General features: G+C 39.4%; 3 protein-coding genes across 3 annotated transcripts in view; 2 read left to right on the top strand and 1 right to left on the bottom strand.

Moving 5' to 3' along the window:
• Nucleotides 1-4,632: 4,632 nt before the first annotated feature.
• Nucleotides 4,633-8,782, top strand: LOC111611118 (dickkopf-related protein 2-like). The gene is made up of 5 exons (XM_023346759.1): nt 4,633-4,774; nt 4,855-5,039; nt 6,355-6,511; nt 6,592-6,723; nt 7,740-8,782. The coding sequence occupies exons 1-5, from the start codon at nt 4,633-4,635 to the stop codon at nt 8,120-8,122; spliced, it is 999 nt and encodes a 332-aa protein (XP_023202527.1). The 3' UTR covers nt 8,123-8,782.
• Nucleotides 8,783-11,768: 2,986 nt separating this feature from the next.
• On the top strand, nt 11,769-14,292 carry LOC111610760 (GTPase IMAP family member GIMD1-like). Its single transcript, XM_023345579.1, has 4 exons — nt 11,769-12,095; nt 12,296-12,440; nt 12,517-12,779; nt 13,690-14,292. The coding sequence occupies exons 2-4, from the start codon at nt 12,296-12,298 to the stop codon at nt 13,963-13,965; spliced, it is 684 nt and encodes a 227-aa protein (XP_023201347.1). The 5' UTR covers nt 11,769-12,095; the 3' UTR covers nt 13,966-14,292.
• A 4-nt stretch (nt 14,293-14,296) lies between these two features.
• The window catches only part of LOC102221506 (aminoacyl tRNA synthase complex-interacting multifunctional protein 1-like), a 32,345-nt gene continuing 27,448 nt past the window's right edge, over nt 14,297-19,193 (bottom strand). Inside the window, exons 8-9 of the mRNA XM_023345578.1 lie at nt 14,672-14,843; nt 14,297-14,579 (exon numbers count right to left, since the gene is read on the bottom strand). Of these exons, the coding sequence (XP_023201346.1) occupies nt 14,413-14,579; nt 14,672-14,843 (339 nt within the window). The 3' untranslated portion in view covers nt 14,297-14,412. The remainder of the gene's footprint in view (nt 14,580-14,671; nt 14,844-19,193) is intronic.

Raw genomic sequence — 19,193 nt, 5'->3', positions numbered from 1 at the left:
TGCATTCTAATTATTCATTTATTTTATTGGTTTATTTTATAGTTAGCATTTATATTTAAATCACTTACAATATCACATTTATGCCTATATATGTATATATTTTAATAACTTTTATATTGTGTATTGTTATATTTGTATGTACCAATATTTAACATGGAGTAGCTCTCAACATATAATAATTTCCCCTTTGGATCAAGAAAGAATATTCTATATTCTATTCTCTTTTAAAAGTAGGAGTTAAACTTGATGTGTTTCCATCTTTTAAAAACCCTATAAATGCATAAAATCTCAGTAATTCTCAGTAATTTTTGCTCTATAGAAACTGATTTCCCTGTATAAATAAAGTAAAACAACATAATTTAAAGTTCAATCTGTTTATTTAGTAGAAATGCTTTTAAAATCCAAAGTTGGCTGTAAAACCAGGAAGAGCTTTTTAAAAACTTGTTTCTTCTCATTAATCACTGAACTGTTTTATTTTGTTATCTGCCTTTTAGCTTTTACTCCATTTTTTAAATGTCTATTTTTCTATGGTACTGGGATAGTTGTATTTTTTGTATTTTTTGTATTTTTTTTATCTCAGTCATCCATGTTGTTGTTACTGTGAAAAGACTAATAAACTCTGTAAAGTGGTAAAAATATCTTATTTCATTAGAGATTTTTACTTTGTGGTTAAATTAAACATTAAACTCCGATTTGACTTGAAATAAAAGTCAAACTGTGGTTTTCACTCCACTAATTTACTATTTTCTATTTTTAAAAAAAGTATTTTTACTTTTTGTGTATTTTTTTATAAATATTTAACAATTATTTTTTTAGCCTTTGATACAAACTGAGTAAATTAAACATTTATTAAAATTAAATAAATCACATATATAGTTTTCTATGGTTTTTTAGTTTGATGTTAAGAATGACTTTTAATATTTTATTGACATTTTTGTCTGTCGCTCTTTAACCTTTTTGTTCCTGCAGTTGCAGGGAAAATCCACAGCGCGGCGCTGTTGCCCATCTGTTTCCACATCTGAACGCCGCAGTTAAACCTCCTGTTATGTTCCGGGTCAAATTGACCCGTTTTAAAGTTTAACATTTTTTTAAATAGTTGGAAGTATATTTTTTGCATGAAACTTTTTCTATTTGTCTTAATAGTTGTACTCTACATATAAATTGAAAATTTATTCATTTTACACATTTGTACCAACAACTGGACCTACTTTTTACATAGATGCTGTTCGGGTCAATTTGACCCGGCGGTCAAGTTAAAGTGCAAAAGCTATGAACCATATTTCACCACACACACAAACATAACATACCACACACACACAAGCCCACTTTCTCACTAATCTCTTTGCTTCACTAGGAAACTGCGAGAAAGCAGAAAGTTTTCACACAACGTTTGACGGGAATCTTTTCTGTTCCTGTGGACAAACTCCACCCACACTGAGTGACACTCAGCAGAAATGGAGGAAACATAAATAATCTCTGCATGATTCAATTTATCTTGATTTTAATCAGCGGGTCAATTTGACCCTGAACGTTGTTGCTGTACCTCAGAAACAAACATAACAGGGTTAGGGTTAAACTGTTCAACGTTTCACTATTAAGATAAATTCACTAAAGAATCACATCTAGAAACAGATTTTATATAAAAATACAGATATAACATCTATTCTTACATTTTCAGCTCTTTTTCACATCCAGCAGGTTTTCTAAACGGATCGATTTGTTTTGTTTTGTTTTGTTTTGTTTTGTTTTGTTGTTTTGTTTTGTTGTTGTGTTTTGTTTTGTTTTGTTGTTTTGTTTTGCTTTGTTTTGTTTTGTTGTTTTGTTTTGTTGTTTTGTTTTGTTTTGTTGTTTTGCTTTGTTTTGTTTTGTTGTTTTGTTTTGTTGTTTTGTTTTGTTTTGTTTGTTTGCTCCATCCAGACTCTCTTTCTCTCCACAGGATGATGCTGCCACCACCATGTTTCACCTTACCGGTGCAGAGTTCAGGGTAATGAATAAGTTCCTCCACATGGAGGCGACGACAAAAATGTTTTATGTTACCGCAAACATTAGTTACCATAGCAACACAACTTTGAAAAAACAAACCTTAATTTTAACGCTGAATTTGCTTTAAATCAATAATATTCTAATACTTTGCTGTAAATTCATCAGGACAATGACCCAAACACCAGAAAACTACGATGTGAGTGGTCCAGTCAAAGTCCAGGCTTAAATTCAGATTTGAAAACTGATCAGAGACGTTCAGCTTCAGACTGGAACAAAGAATCAGCGAGTTTTTCATCCAGATGTTCAGATTCTCACGTCTGTGGAAAGCAGCTGTTGTTTTTAATATTTCTGAAACAGGAAATGTTCATGTGTGTGTGTGTGTGTGTGTGTGTGTGTGTGTGTGTGTGTGTGTGTGTGCGTGTGTGTGTGCGTGTGTGTGTAGGTGTGTGTGTGTGTGTGTGTGTGTGTGTGTGTGTGTGTGTGTGTGTGTGTGTGTGTGTGTGTGTGTGTGAGGCAGTAAAGGCCCGTTGCGGTTTGGTTTTTCCAGCTCATTATCTTATCTGTGATCAGTCTCTGCGCCTCGGACTCAGTGACAGCAGCTGCAGGTGTCGTGGGCGTCGTTGGTGGAAATGTTAAATGTTTGTCATAAAGGTCACAGACAGAAAGGACTCGGCCGTTTACAGAGTCGCCTTTCACATAAAGATGGAAACGTTCTAAAAATACGCTTCAAACAAAACCTTTCATCTGTTGTGTTGTTTTTAAATAACTGATGACCCAGTTAGGATTCACACCAACTATTTCTCTGCTCTCTGTTTGAAGCCTGACATATTTTTGTTTTTCACTCAAATGGACAAAAAATATAAACATTTCTGGTGCCTATAAATTTTACTTGGATTAGGCCAACATAAAGAGATGCAACTGATCAACTAGTGACATTTCTGACAATATGTCGAGTTAAGTCAAATATCATCAAAGAGTCTGTCTGTCTGTCTGTCTGTCTGTCTGTCTGTCTGTCTGTCTGTCTGTCTGTCTGTCTGTCTGTCTGTCTGTCTCATAGATTTTAATTTGTTAACATTTTTGGCCAATTAATCATATTTTTGAAGTTTTTCTTGATTGTTTGTTACAAAGGTTCTGGGCGGAACCATCATACTCTCGTGTTTCTAGTACAGCCATAAATCTGACGCACATCAACCAAAAACCATCAACAGAAGATGAATCCGCTTCTCTCAATCAATCAATCAATCAATCAATCAATCAAATTTTATTTGTATAGCACATTTCAGCAGCAAGGCATTTCAAAGTGCTTTACATCATTACAAACACAGAATCACAATGCAATATAGAATCAATCATTAAGTCAAGTTCCATCCATAAATTTGTAATTGATTACATTTCAAATACAATTCTAAACAGGTGGGCTTTTAGTTGAGATTTAAAGGAAGTCAGTGTTTCAGCTGTTTTACAGTTTTCTGGAAGTTTGTTCCAGATTTGTGGTGCATAGATGCTGAAAGCTGCTTCTCCTCGTTTGGTTCTGGTTCTGGGGATGCAGAGCAGAACCAGAACCAGAACCTGAGAGGTCTGGAAGGTTGATACAACAACAGCAGATCTTTAATGTATTGTGGTGCTAAGCCGTTCAGTGATTTATAAACTAACAACAGTATTTTAAAGTCTATTCTTTGAGCTACAGGGAGCCAGTGGAGGGACTTTAAAACTGGTGTTATGTGCTCTATCTTCCTGGTTTTAGTCAGAACGCCAGCAGCAGCATTCTGGATCAGCTGCAGCTGTTTGATTGGCAAACTGGGGGTTAATTTCTGCTTCTAAGCGATCTGATTGGACGCTGGAAAACACTACTGTTGTATTGAAGTTGTGCTAAAAGGAGTTAGCCTTTATTCAAGTTAGCATCTCAATGCTAACTATGTTGCTAACGCTAATGTCAGTGATCACATTTGTAAATGAGTCACATGAACGATCAGAGCTTCTGAAACACTTTGCATCAATCTGATGGTTGAATAACAGACTGAACACTATAAATATCTTATTGGGCTCATATGTTGATTTATTCAATAATTTAGCAACATTAGCTGCTTATTTGTAGTGTAAGACATGTACAGTGTTATTAACGGACATTCAATAAAAAATAATACACAGATTCTTTATTTACAGTTTATTTGAAGCTAAAATTTGAATCTAATGACACTTTTTGCATAAAAAGCATAACTTTGAACATAATAAATACGTTTTATTACTGATTCTGTTATTTCAGTCAAAGTTACTTTTATGAATTAGTTACATGCTGGATTACTGTCAATGTGTTTGTAAAGACAGTGAAATTTAATGTAAAGTTTTATTATTAAAACTCACTTTTATTCTGAATTAAACTCTGACCTTTTCATTATTCTGTTTCCTGTTTCCTGTTTCATCCACACTGAAAAAAGAAAACAGGTGATCTTTTAAAAAATTAAGTTAATTCGCTACAAATAATCAAATGAAGTTTATCAAAATAAGTTTATCAAGTTGTCATGTTTAGTGAATAAATTCAGTTTGTTAAACTTCATTACATGTAACAAACAAACATTTTTTAATAAGTTGTAGCTACATTCTCTGTTTTTCAGTGCAACTGGAGTTAAACCAAAACGTCCTAATCCAAACATGTCCATCTGCAGCGATGGCTGCGGGTATCGATGCGCGGGAGGTGTGGCGGGGCGGGTTGCGGGGCGGACCGGGTCAGCCTATAAATGGACCAGGTTGCCTCACCTGGGCGAACCGGAGCATCTTCCACCCGCAGCTACAGGTGTGTTTGTGTTACTGACCCGCACGCGCCGCAGGTGCGTCTGTTGTTATCATTTATTGTTAAAGTTTCTGTGATTTTAGACCTGGAGATAAATCTGCGTCCCGCAGCGATGAGCCTCCAGTTGGTGCTGATGTTTGGCGTCGGGGCCGCGCTCCTCCGCGTGGACGCGCGCGTCCGCCTGAACTCCATCAGAACCGTGATCCTGACGGAAGGTCACGCGCTGCCCGTGAACCGGAGCGCGTGGGGACCTGGCGTGGACCTGACGGTGAGAGACACCAGCTCAGACTGTAAACACCCGAGATCTGCTGTAAAGTTAAAGTAAAAAAAGTAGGAAAAACAAACCCAAACAAAAACGGAGTGAAGATGGTTCTGCTGGGGTGAAGGGAGGAGCTTTAGATTTTAGTTACTGACGTTCAGTTTGTTCCAGTTTCTTTAGGTAAATTTATGCAAAATCACTGAAAGTTTATTGTTTTCACGTTTGTAAATCCTGAGAAGCATCGAGCGTCTGTAAGACATTAGAGAACATGGATGGAAAAGCAGCAAAAATCCAGGAAGACAGAACAATGAGGGCAGAATCTGGAGGATTTGTTTTCTAATTTGGGGCATATTTTAGTGTTTCAGTTAAAAAATAACTAAATCAACCTGATCATAGGATGGAAGTTAAATTTAAAGAGAGAAAACCTTAGAATAACTTGAACAACAATATCTGAAATTTTTACTAACCAAGAATAACCAAGACAAAAAGAAGATCTTCAAAATAAAAGCTCTCTGCATTTTAGCTCTATAGATCATAAATAAAGATAGTTGTTTTCCTACTTTACTTTATTCTCACGCGTCCAGCTTGGTGTCTGATTTCTGATTCCTGTTAGTAGCTGCCCTTGTTGTGATTTTTCCTTTTATTTGCTCTGTTTTGCAGTTATTACTGTGTTTATGTTTAGCTTTGTGTTATATCACTTTAGCCTGACTAACATCCTGGTTAAAGTCGATAAAGTGCAGATGGATGGACGTTACGTCTCTTCCAACAAACATGTTGAAATGCTTCAAACTTCATCATAAAGTTTCTTAATCTACATCCTAATCTGCTACTGCGCTTCAGATTTTACCAATTTATCTGCAGCTTTTCAATAATTTCTACAATTAAACAACATTAAAATAAATATTCTCAATATCAGCTTAGCCACAATGTTTCAAATTTTATCTACAAACCATTAAAAATGTTTCCAGCTTCATTAAACCGTGAAGCTACAATGTTCCTAAAATAAACTGAAGAATCTATTCTGTTGTTCTAGATCATATCAAAATGTCTGCTGCGACGTTTCACTGTTGAAATGTTTCAAAATGTTTCAAACTGCCTGAATGTTTGTAACTCCGTTATAAATCTGTTGCAGTTGAAAATGTTACTTCAACAAACCAGAATCAAAATGTCTCATAAAATGTTTCAAACTTGTTAAATATTAAATAACTGTTAAAATGTGTTTCAGGTTAATCACAATATTTGATTTGTCCTGATCTTCATCCCCTAAACGTCCTGAACAGTCAGGAGTATTTGGTGTAAACTGGGTTTGTTGGTTTCTGTGCAGCTCTACCAGTGCATGAGCGACCTGGAGTGCATCATGGGAAACTACTGCCACGTCCCGACCAAAGGCCCCGCCCACTCCCGCTGCCTCGCCTGCCGCCGGAGGAGCAGGCGCTGCCTCAGGGATAGCATGTGTTGCCCCGGCAACCGCTGCAGCAACAGTGAGACCTGCTTTTAAAATGAAGGTCATATAGTTGAGAAATATGAAGAATTGTAACATGTTTGCTTTTTTCTTTTGCAGACATTTGTGTTCCTGAGTTGGCCAGTTTTTGGTCTCAGAGTGTCCTGGACGCTGATGGAGGCGTGAACCCGTCCTCTAAGAGAGGATGGAGGAAACGAGGGAGGGTGAACTTTAAAGGGTCCTCTGGTAGAGGTAAATTTAAGTTTTCATTTCAGTGCTTTTATTTGTCGTAAAGAGCTTCTGCGGATGGTTTTCTGTTTTCATCACTAAGGGTGTTTTCTCAGCTGATGGTCCGGTAGGCTCGGTTTGATTGGGGACCAAAATGGCAACATTTATTCCATCTCCAGCTGCTGTGGTTCTTGTTCTCTCTCCTCTGAGTCAAACCAACCAAACCCTTTAAAAATCCTGTTCCCCTCCTGACCTGTGGGGGCGCTGCACCAAGAACCACTGAAGGAAACGACACTAAAACCTCTGAAGACACTGAGGCAACTTCCTTCTTCATTAAAAGGGAACAGAAATGGAGTGTCTTCAGGTTTTAGTGGTTGTAGGATTTCTCTTTTGTCTTTAGTAAAGAAAAGGAGCCATTTTTCCAGCTAGCGCTAAGCTAGCCTGTTTGTTTTGGTTGGATTTTCTGCTATATTAATTTTTCTGGACAAATTGTAAAGAACTAATTTACTTTCATGATTAGTAAACTTTTAGTTGAGTAAAGCTTACAAAAAAATTGAGTCAAAGAGCAGACGTGATTGGTCGACACGACGACCCAACGACCCAACGACACAACGACCCAACGCTGGTTAGTTTTTGCTTTTGGCATCAGACCAAGTTGACTTTCCAGGCAACGGATGGTTTGCATCAGAGCTGGATTATTTATTCATGCTTCCCCAAAATAACCAAACTTTCTAGGCAAAAGTTCTGGACTTCCGCTGATCCGCTAATAGTGGAACTAATTTTACATTTAGTGCTTTTGGTTACTTGGAAAACATTTGTCACATTTAGTTTCGCTAAATAAATTTCTCTGGAGTTGCAAAGCACTAATTTACTGGCCTGTTTTGCAAGTTTCAGTTCAATAAAGCTTAAAAAAATCAAGTCAATCAAGCCTGACTGGTCGACATAATGACAGCTAGCTGTGGTTTTTTTCCATCAACGAACTTTCTAGGCAAACGGACTGGAGTTTGGTGAACAAAATAGTTTTGTTTTTGGTTCTCCAGGTCAGCTGGGCGACCTGTGCCTGCGCTCCTCTGACTGCTCAGACACTTCGTGCTGCGCCCGCCACTTCTGGGCCCGGATCTGCAAGCCGGTGTTGCGGGAGGGCCAGGTTTGCACGCGTCAGCGGCGTAAGGGCCACCAGGGCTTGGAGCTGTTCCAGCGCTGCTCCTGCGGCGACGGACTCACCTGCCGGGCCGCGCCGGACCCAAACAGCCAGACTCCGCCACCGCGGCCATCTTTGCTGCTGGACCAAACCGTGAAATCCAAGTTTGAGGTTTCCCCTTCCTTGTCTCGGCACGCCGCCCCCCACACCTCGGTGCTGGCCGCAACCTCGTCTTCTTCAGTGACGGCGAAGACGAGACTCCACGTGTGTCAGAGGAAATAAGTTGGACAAACAGGAAGAGAAACAGACAGATGGAAGGATGGACAGAGCAAAATCTCCTCTCTGTCTGTGATCGAGGCCAGAGGCAACGAGAGGCAGAGAGATTTGTAAAAGAAAGAGTGAATAACATTCCTGTTTACACCCTTAGCATCTCTTAAATATCTGGAAGGTCATCAGCTTCCTGTCACACCAGCTGAAGGGACACGAAACCCTTTGGCGGTTGGGATGTGATTTCCTCCAGGGTGTCTAGACAAACCGAAACCGCTTTGAAATCCAGTCTGACCCCTTTGACCCCAACAAAAGAGGTCAGACTGGATTTCATCAGACATGCATCAACATGCAAATGTTGATGTAATTCACACATTGTTTTCAGCTTTTGAACTCTTCATCATCTAAAAGATCCAAAAGTCAAACCCAAAGAAACCGAGTTAAGCTATTTGGTGGCGTTAGCATAAAATATTAGCCAAATTTAGTCGACATTTGAATTTACTTTTCAATAAATAACTATTCCATCTTTATAACTTTGTACCACCGACATATAAACAGGTTTTATTGCTCTGACCCCAATCCTGCCGTTGTTAGAATTTCTTTCACATAATTCTTCTATTTCTGTTTTAATCTTATAAAAAAACATTTTATGTAAATGTTGTCATACTTGTTACATTTCAGCTAATTTTACTGGGTTTATTCTCTGAGTAAAAACTAAATAAATGAATTGATTTTTTCCAGACTGTATGTTTTATTGCACTGATATTTTGAAAGAATTAGTTTTGTATAAATTTTGTATTTTGTGGTAAATCTGAGTGTAATTATTCACATATATTGAGTTTAATTGAAAGATTGTTAAATGTTTTGTGATTAAATTTGTTTCTTCTTGCCATAATCTTCTGTTTTGTGCTATAGTAAAAGCATATTTACTACACAAAACCTCTGAGCACTATTTACTTTATTTACTGCTTCATTTCTACCAACAGATGTTATGTTAGCAGATTAAGCTAGCTGATTAAGCTAGCTGGCTAGCTGGCTAGCCTCTTGAGAACATTTAGGGACTAGCTAGCAGTCTCTCCCTGAATTAAACCATTTCCTGTCATGAGCTTCAAACTGTTAACATTATGGGTCACAGATCTAAATTAATGTTAGAATTAATGTTAGAAATACACCTGATTTTATGTATATTTTATCTATATTTGACTTTATCTTTTTGCTAGCAGCTAGCTTGTAGTAGCCAAGTTTAATGATAGATTAAACACAAAATAACAAAAAAGATTTTAAAAATTCTCTTTTTCCTTTTCCTTAAATGTACTTTATATGACCATCTTCTCTCAGCATGAACTGAAGGTAGTGGGGTCAAAAAGTCAGGAAGATAAAAATACCTCCTGATTTAAGCGGATAAATGTCATTTACAAACATAAAAATCAAAGTTTGTTGTGAAACCAGTCAGGATTAGGAGAAAAGTTTGTTCAAAAGTTGAAAAGAAATTTAAAGATGTGGCTGAAAAGTAAAGATTGAAAGTTGTCCAGATAAAAACATTGCAGGGAATATTTCCACCTCGACATTTCAATAACAAACTGATTATACTAATATAGCTAATTTAGCTAATATAGCTAAATATTTTACATCTGGAAAACTGTATGAGATTTAAAACTTTAAACACAAACATGAGCACCCATATTAACACCTGGTTTTGTAACTCCAGTTTCATTCATACAGAGCTGTAATTAGATACCGAGATTCAAATACTGACATTTTGAAGAGCCACGTGTTTTTATATTTAATCCCTTAAACCGGTCCTGCAGGATTAAATTTATACCCAGCTGGTGCATGAAGGCCCCACCAGAGTTTGGTCCAGGCTGGGTGGGTTCTGGTCGGCCCAGGATGTTTGGACCCACTGGGTTCATTAAACAGAATCCATTTGGGGAACCTTGATGACCACCAGGGTAGTTCTTCATATCCAAAAGACTTGATTAGTTCAAAATGGGTAAAATTTAAAAATCCAAACCGCTACAGCCAACATGGTCCAACAGGTGGACAACATCCGGGTTTCTCAGCACATTTTCTGCCCATATGGGTCTCATCTCACTTTAAAGTAAAGAGTAGTACAAAATCGCATTAAATTATACCAACTTATAGTGAATAAATTTGGTTTCTAGTTAGTAAAACTATTCTAAACTGTCTAAAAAGGTCATTTAAGGTTCTATCTTTATGTTTTTGTGTAACTTTGTTTATTTCAGAATAAATCTGTCGGTCAAATGGTGCAGTTGAATCTTTCTACTGGTGGTACAGTTTGTTAAAACGTCATCCCAGTTTAAACCCATCAGCCTCAGTCACACGGCTCCCCCTGGTGGCCAGGCAGCGTAGAAACCCCGCACTGGGCCTGTGTTTTCCTCTCTGCCCACTTTGTTGGAATTTTTTAAAAACTTTGGGGAGGGATTAGCTTTCAGAGAGGATAGTTACATTTTAATTAACTCAAAATTCTTCTCTAATTCAATACTTTCTGTATTTCTGTATTTATTACTATATTTCACTTGGTCCATCTGTTTAACTCCCAGTGGTCATTCAGACCTTCACGGCCATAATTTATTTAATTTCAGTACGACTCGTTCTCCAACCAACCACCAAATAACAACATTTGGAAGTAAATAAACTAAGATAAGTACAGAAAAGAGTATTATTATTATTCTTGTAGCTAAAACTACATTGTTACATTTATGCAGCTGAATGATTCTGACAGAACCGGCACAATATTTTAAAAAGCTTTGCTATAAAAAACAAGGTTTAGGTTTATATGAACTAAGCTAGATATCTGGTATGTGGAAAAGCACACGTTTCCTGCAGCCTTCCCTGATCTGACTGGGATCTTCTGCAGGTTTTCCTTCAGGGAGAACGAGAGTTTCCCTGTTTGTCCTGACTGCTGCTGCCGTGAAGATAAGCTCACCGGGTCTTTTCCTTTCCAGCAGTTTCCCCGTTCAGGAACGTCCGCAGTAGGTCATCAGTCTGCATTGTCGTCACATTTCCATCTGTGTTTCCCCGTTTCGCTAATGTCAGGTTTGTTTCATGGCTCTGATTTGGATCTGAGATCAAGGACAAAACTCTGATGGTTAGCTTTCAGTTGTATGATTTGGTTTAACTGGACCGTTGTCCAGAACCGTGGGAGGCCCAGGAATCCACTTAACCATGACAGACACCAAAGAGCTAACTGGTTAGCATGGCACGCTATATTAGCAGCTAGTTAGCTACTGCCTCCAGTCTCAGAAAGTAAAGATGTCGAAACAAACTTTTGTCTAACAGAAAAGTCCTACAAGAAAAAAAACAACAACAAAAAAACATAGAATATATGAGATTAAATAATCCTGCCACAAAATCTAAGACCTGTGATTAATGAATTTAAGGCCAACTTTCATTTTAGTAATGAATTTAAGACTTTTTAAGGATGCGCATGGGATCAATTTGCATCAAACATTAATGAACATGGTCAGTCCTGTCTGTTCATTAATGACAACCTTCTTCCTGAATGTGGGCCTGATATGTAAACATAGTTTGTTTAAAGAGAAAAAGACGAAGTTAAATAACTAAAGTTTATGACTAACTGACTGGAACAACATCACAGCAACACAATCATGAATGCAGTCAGTAAAAACTACATTTTAATGATGAAAAGTCAGAGCAGACGTTGTGATATCTTCTCTGTGCTGCAGGTCAAATGATTAAATCAATAAATTTACATTTTCATTTTGGTTTTATTACAATATAAAAGCAGATAAAGTCAACACATGGTGACACAGTCATTAGCACTGAAGTATGAGGAATTGCAGAGACGTTTATCACGTTTACAGGGTAATAAATCCTGAGCGGAGCGACAGAGATGTGAGGCTGGTTGTACTTTAACCTGTAGCCACTCCTGCAGAGACTCGGCTTCCTGTGCTGACCGGACCAGGAACCCGGTCTCTGTCTGCTGCGCCTGCAGAGGTACGACCAGGTGAGAATAAGTTTTATTATCAATCTAAATGTTTTTATCGTCATGAAGGACATTAAAGATGACTCAGAAAGCTTATCAGCAGGTGGATCAACGTTAAACCAGTTTATAGAGCGTTAGAAGGCAGAAGCTGTCGTGGTTTGTTGGGTTTTATCTATTTGCAAAATGAAATACAATAAAATGTCACATTGTTGTTTTATCAGATGGATAATAAACTCGGTTTCCATGACAACATCCTGAGTCGGTTGATAAAGACAAGAGACGAACAAAGGGATGTTCTCGTTTTAAATGTGCTGTTGCTAGGAGACAGGCAGAGTGGGCGGAGCTCCGTGGGGAACGCTCTCATTGGTCAGTCCCGTAAAGCAGAATTTCATTCAGGTTCATTTTTTCACATGAATGTAACGAAGTTTCTCGCTGGTTACAGGCGGGGACGAATTTCAGACGGGAACCTGCGTTTCTGACGTTTCCGTGACGACAGAGCTCCGCGTCCTGAGCAGGAAGTTTCCCGCGTATTTCAGGAGGCAGGGGGCGGAGTCTGACCTGGTGCTCAGAGTGTTGGACACGCCCCCCGTGAAGCTCCGCCCACAGAGCCTGCAGGAGCTCTGCCCCGGCGGCGTTCACGTGTTGGTGGTCATCATGAGAGTCGATCAGCTGAAGGAAAACTCACCGCTGCTGAGCCACACAGAGGTACAACAAACATTTAGATTCCCTTCATTTCATTATCGTCTTTGTCTTATTTACATCTTCTGCTCTTTCACAAACGTATTAATCTGAATTTCATCCCAACCTATTTCTACTTGGCGGTGGTTTTCTGGCTCATTCCTTGTTGTACTTGTGTTTTCGTACCTTTAGGATAGAAAAATGTCGGGTACAAAACTCTCTGCTAGGTTCATACTATCTTAAAATAGAAATTAGTCGTTTTTTAATCTTTTTTTTTAATTCCTGTAAGAAAAAGTGATAATGTGACAGTGACAAAATGCAGCTTATCAAGTTTCATCAACTTGATATTAAGTCCACTTCTTAATTTGTGAATTTACTTAAAATAAACGTGAAACTGTGTAAGGAGCCGGATACGACTTCATTTACTTACAGAAACAATAAAAGGTCATCAAAAAGTCTCACTGCACAGGCACAAAATTAGAGTTTTAATTAATGTGTAGCAATAGACCATTTTATATCAAGGTTATTTTACTCAGTAGCTGCTTATTTTGTCAAATAATCTGGACAAATAAAGTGATTTCTCCCATTAACTAGTGGTAATGTTTGCTTAGTGTAATCTCTTTCTGTTTCCACGTCTAACTGTCAGCTAACTGAAATGAGCCATACAAAAACTACCAGAATAAATTCATATGGTCGAAAAACCAAAACTTCAGCACAGATGTTGAACTTTACAGAGAGCTTACAAAACATCCAGGTAAATCAGCGATTCAGAATTTATCCAAAAGGTTAATTTAGGAGAAGCTATACGTGCTAAATGTTTTCAGAGCTAGCAAAATTGCCAACTAAATTAAAAATTAGCTCCACTATTAGAGCATTAGCTTATTTTTCTTCTCAGAAACATGTTAAGACTTTTTAAAACATTTTTTTTGCCTTTCAGAGTCTCTTCGGTCCAGACTGGCGTCGTCACGCCATGCTCGTCTTCACACACGCTGATCACCTGGAGAAGGCGGGACTTCAGCCGCTTGCTTTCCTGACCCAGAGCTCTGATTGGCTGAGCTCTCTGGCTGAAGAGGTTGGGGGCGGGGTTTCGTTTTTGGATAACAGCTGTGATTGGCCATCAATCAGAGGCCGTTCAATTAGGGACCAACTGCTCCGCCTCTCAGCGAAGAACCATCACAAAGCTCTGCAGTTTAGGTCAGACCAATCACTCTGACACAAATTCTGAGGACCAAAACCATCAACGTTAATGTGGGTTTTAGGCCTGTAACAACAAATGTCATAATTATTGCGATATATGATAATATTGTTTTTTAGGACATTTTAGAGTAGTATTTTGAAAGACCAATAAACTTTAATTTTATAAAGAACACTCAACACTGAAACTGGAAGATATTTTAAATATAAATGTTAAATTTCACTGCTAAAAGATGCATATTTTGAAAAGTGCAATTTAATCAATACTTTTCAACATGTTAACCATAACCAGCATTTGAAATAATGTGGTAATAATAATAACATGAAATAATTAAAAAGCAACAGAAAAAAACATTCTTTGTCTGTTTATTTAAGTATTTGTGCCTTTGTTCTGTCAGTTCATTTCCAGCTACAACAGAAACGCGCCAGCAGTTTTTACACAAATGATCCAGAAGGGGGCAGTTTTCTATCTGATGGTGCAGTTAGTGAGAGACGGAGCCCTGCAGAGCCCCTTCCCCTTCACCTCAAACCCACTGCCTTTGTAGTTGGCCACACCTTTACTGTCCACCTGCAGGTCAGGCAGCAGAAGCTCCCAGATCCTCTGTTTGGATGAAAGTTCACCATCCGGTTCACCTAAAACAAACATGGCGGATCTTAACGTTGGTATCGGTTCTATAGCCTCATAAAGGCTGAAAATGACCTGAACACACCGTCGCCATAGTTACCAGGGTAGCTCAGGAAGGTGATTCTGTCTCCGGGGGCGGAGCCTGAAGGTGGTGCCAGCAGCTCAGTGATGACATCAGAGGCGCAGCAACAGAGGAGGCGGCCGTGTGAGGCCACGCCCCTCATTTTAGAGGCCTTCACGTTGCACAGAAACACTCCGAGAGAGCCTTGCAGCTGCCAGGGGGAAATTTAAAACCGTTTTAATTAATAACAATAAACATAAAACACAGTAAGGATTATTTATTGACTCTTGAGGAAGTCAGCTTTTCTCTAATTTGGAGTTATTATTAGCTATTAGCTTGACTCTGGTTAGCTGCTAGCATGATTTACTAGAGAAATACAATTTTCAGACATATTTTGTATTATTAATAATAATAATAATAATAATACATTTTATTTCAAAGGCGCCTTTCTGGCACTCAAGGACACCGTACAAAGAGCGAAATTATGACTGCAAATTTGACATCGGCTGAAAAATTAAGTCAAATTTCTTGTATTTGTGTAAAATCTAGTTAATTAAATCCAGGTTTTCACTTCATTTCTTATTTAAACTGAAACCTATTGCATCTAGATTTGGAAAACTTTGATATAATTGTAGGAATTAATTCAATACATCTTAAAACTTAATAAAATACATTTTGATTTCAAGATATTATTAATTAATTAATTATGTGTTTTTATGTATTTCAGTTTTTTGTTCCAATGGAAACTTGACAGCATAAATTTTAAATGAATATTATATTTCATTGCTTAAAGAAAATACACTTTTAAAATCCAATCATTCACATCAAATCTTGTACATTTGTATTTTAATAAAAACAAATATAGCACAAAGTAAAAGAATTGAGTGGAATTTCCTATTATTTTGATAGTTTAGGTTAATTTTTGAAAACCTTTCAAAATCAAAACGACATTTTATACACATGAATATCTGAAGTCATTTTGAAAGCAGTTTCAGAAAAAGTCAAATTTTGTTACGAAGACTTTTAACTTCATAATTTGGAAAATTAAGCTGAAAAATGTCACAATAAAAGTCAGTTTCCATTCAAAACACCTGATATAATAATAATAATAATAATAATAATAATAATAATAATAATAATAATAATAATAATAATAATAATAATAATAATAATAATAATTAAAGCTGCAAGCAGCCTCGGGCGGCCCTCGCAGCAAGCGCCGCTCCGGCCTATTGGCCACCGCGGGGGTTCCAGCCACCGCAGAAGCTCTCGCGCGGTTTCCAGAGCCGCAGCCCGCTCCCCACCGCGGAAGCTCCGCCGCAGTTTCCAGCACCGCCGCCCGCCAGCCGCCGCAGAAGCTGTCGCGCATTTTCCACGCCCGTCCACCGGGCGACAGGCATGAATGCGTTCGGCGGCGCTCCCCGACGACTGTCGAAAAATCTGGTGCAGATCGGTCGATGCGTCGAGGAGATACGGCCGATGTATTAACTTAGGGGGCGCAGTGGAGCCAAATTACATTTCAACCTCGTTGGGCTCTTTAGAGGTGAACAAAGGTCATACATATCCAGTTTGGCGCCAATCGGATGATCTATGCGTGAATAAGAGCCAAACGTATGCATATGGCGAGGGACTGATATTCGCCATTTGGCCACGCCTACACGGTTCAGCCAGCAGCAAGCATTGACAGAGTTTATCATCCGAATCATCTTGATTAGGTCAAAAGAGCCATAAACAGAGCTTTCCAAGGAAAAAAACGGCACTTCCGGTTCCGAGGGGGCGGGGCTTAGATGACGTCATAATGTGATGACGTAGGATTGACGGGCAAGCCTCCAGGATCACTCAGGCCAAGTTTGATGCAGCTCGGTCAAAATATGTGGAATGTAGAGGCAAACGTATACGAACGGCGTTGCCGCCATTGAACACTCTTGGCACTTTAAAGCAAGTGAGATCAACTTCCTATCTGTCATCCAACACAGAATCAACTTGATTAGGTCAAGAGAGCCATAAACAGAGCTTTCCAAGGAAAAAAACGGCACTTCCGGTTCCGAGGGGGCGGGGCTTAGATGACGTCATAATGTGATGACGTAGGATTGACGGGCAAGCCTCCAGGATCACTCAGGCCAAGTTTGATGCAGCTCGGTCAAAATATGTGGAATGTAGAGGCAAACGTATACGAACGGCGTTGCCGCCATTGAAAACTGTTGGCACTTTAAAGCAAGCGAGACCAACTTCCTATCTGTCATCCAACACAGAATCACCTTGATTAGGTCAAGAGAGCCATAGATGAAAGTTTCCAAGGAAAAAAATAGCACTTCCTGTTCTGAGGGGGCGGGGCTTAGATGACGTCATAATCTGATGACATAGAATTTTCAGGTATCACACCAGCATCACTCAAGCCAAGTTTGGTGCAGCTCGGTCGAAACATGTGGAATCTAGAAGCAAACGTATGGCATCGGCGTTACAGGTCACTTCGCCACGCCGCCACGCCCAGCTGCTATCTCAAAGCCGGTCAGGGTTGGAATCCTCAACACACCAACATGTCTTCTGTGTCTGGACACAGTTTCATGTTGATTAGGTCAAAGGGCTAAGATAGCGACCGTTCACAGTAAAACATTACACTTCCTGCTCTCAGGGGGCGTGGCCTACATAAAAAAAAAATTTCACTGCAGGGTATTTTAGGACACTCGATGTCGATCAATCACTGAAAGTTTGGTCCCTCTATGTGTTTTTGTATATGAAATATAAGAGGTTTTTGTTTCATGGCGTGTAGGTGAACTTTGACCCCTGCTAACCCCCCTTCAACATGCTCCAAAACTCACCAATTTGATAACTTTAAATCAGACATGCCTTATGATCAGACTGACCGAGTTTGAAGCCGATCAATCGAAATCCCTAGGAGGAGTTCGATCAAATACGAAGGCTGTAAACAGCAAAATCGAGGAAAAAAATGGACGTTCAATACAAAATGGCCGACTTTCTGTGATAGTTGGCTTATAACATTAAATGTAAGTTCTGAGTCTTTTGGTGAGCTCTACAAGTGTACCAAATTTCATGTCTCTACGATGAAGTACGTTCATACCATTGTGTCAACAGAAAATTGCTAGTTGCCGCCGTTCAGCAATTTTTTTTGCGATTTTTGCGACAACCTTAAAATTCAAAATTTTTAAATTTTCTAGTCGCGACCGCCAAGTTTGGTGAGTTTTTGAATATGATAAAGCCCCCAAAAAGGCACACGAAGAGGTGGGAAGAATCGTAATAATAATTAAAGCTGCAAGCAGCCTCGGGCGGCCCTCGCAGCAAGCGCCGCTCCGGCCTATTGGCCACCGCGGGGGTTCCGGCCACCGCAGAAGCTCTCGCGCGTTTTCCAGAGCCGCAGCCAACTCCCCACCGCAGAAGCTCTGCCGCAGTTTCTAGCACCGCCGCCCGCTAGCCGCCGCAGTAGCTGTCGCGCATTTTCTCCGCCCGTCCACCGGGCGACACGCGTGAATGCGTTCGGCGGCGCTCCCCGACGACTGTCAAAAAATCTGGTGCAGATCGGTCCATGCGTCGAGGAGATACAGCCCATGTATTAACTTAGGGGGCGCAGTGGAGTCAAATTACATCTCAAACCCGTCGGGCTCTTTAGAGGTGAACAAAGGTCATACATATCCAGTTTGACGCCAATCGGATGATCCATGTGTGAATTAGAGCCAAACGTATGCATATGGCGAGGGACTGATATTCGCCATTTGGCCACGCCCACACGGTTCAGCCAGCAGCGAGCATTGACAGAGTTTATCATCCGAATCACCTTGATTAGGTCAAGAGAGCCATAAACGGAGCTTTCCAAGGAAAAAAAACGGCACTTCCGGTTCTGAGGGGGCGGGGCTTAGATGACGTCATAATATGATGACATAGGGTCGTCAGGGTCCCGCCAGGGTCACTCGTGCAAAGTTTGGTGCAGAAGCTATCGACCGTTCACAGTAGAATTACAAATTTTTAATTTTTTCCTACATTACAAAATTGAACTCTGTCTTTCCGTAGTGCAATGCTGCCCTCTGGTGTCGAATTACTGAAATAATGAAACTATTTCAGTAATTTCAGTAATTCGACACCAGAGGGCAGCATTGCACTACGGAATGATAAAGGATCCCCTTTGTAATTACATATTACACAGTCGATCACAGGGGAACTTTGAGCCCTGCTAACCCCGCTTCAACATGCTCCAAAACTCACCATATTGATAACTTTAAATCAGACATGCCTTATGATCAGACTGACCGAGTTTGAAGCCGATCAATCGAAATCCCTAGGAGGAGTTCGATCAAATACGAAGGCTCTAAATGTCAAAATCGAGGTCAAATGAACTTCAATCTAAAATGGCCGACTTCCTGTTGGGTTTAGAGCATGGCTCCAAGAGACTTTTTTGTACGTCCTGACAAGATACACATGTGTACCAAGTTTCGTAATTCTAGGATAAAGCATGGCTTGGGGCTGATTTTTTAAAATATTCCAGGGGGAGATGTAGAGAAATTAGGCCACGCCCACCAAATTTCGCTATGGATTCCTGTTCGGGGATGGA

The sequence above is a fragment of the Xiphophorus maculatus genome, chromosome 14, assembly GCF_002775205.1.
Source record: "Xiphophorus maculatus strain JP 163 A chromosome 14, X_maculatus-5.0-male, whole genome shotgun sequence".
Classification (NCBI taxonomy): Eukaryota; Metazoa; Chordata; class Actinopteri; order Cyprinodontiformes; family Poeciliidae; genus Xiphophorus; species Xiphophorus maculatus.
The sequence above is the reverse complement of the archived record's forward strand: the minus strand, read 5'-3'. Positions and strand labels throughout refer to the sequence as shown.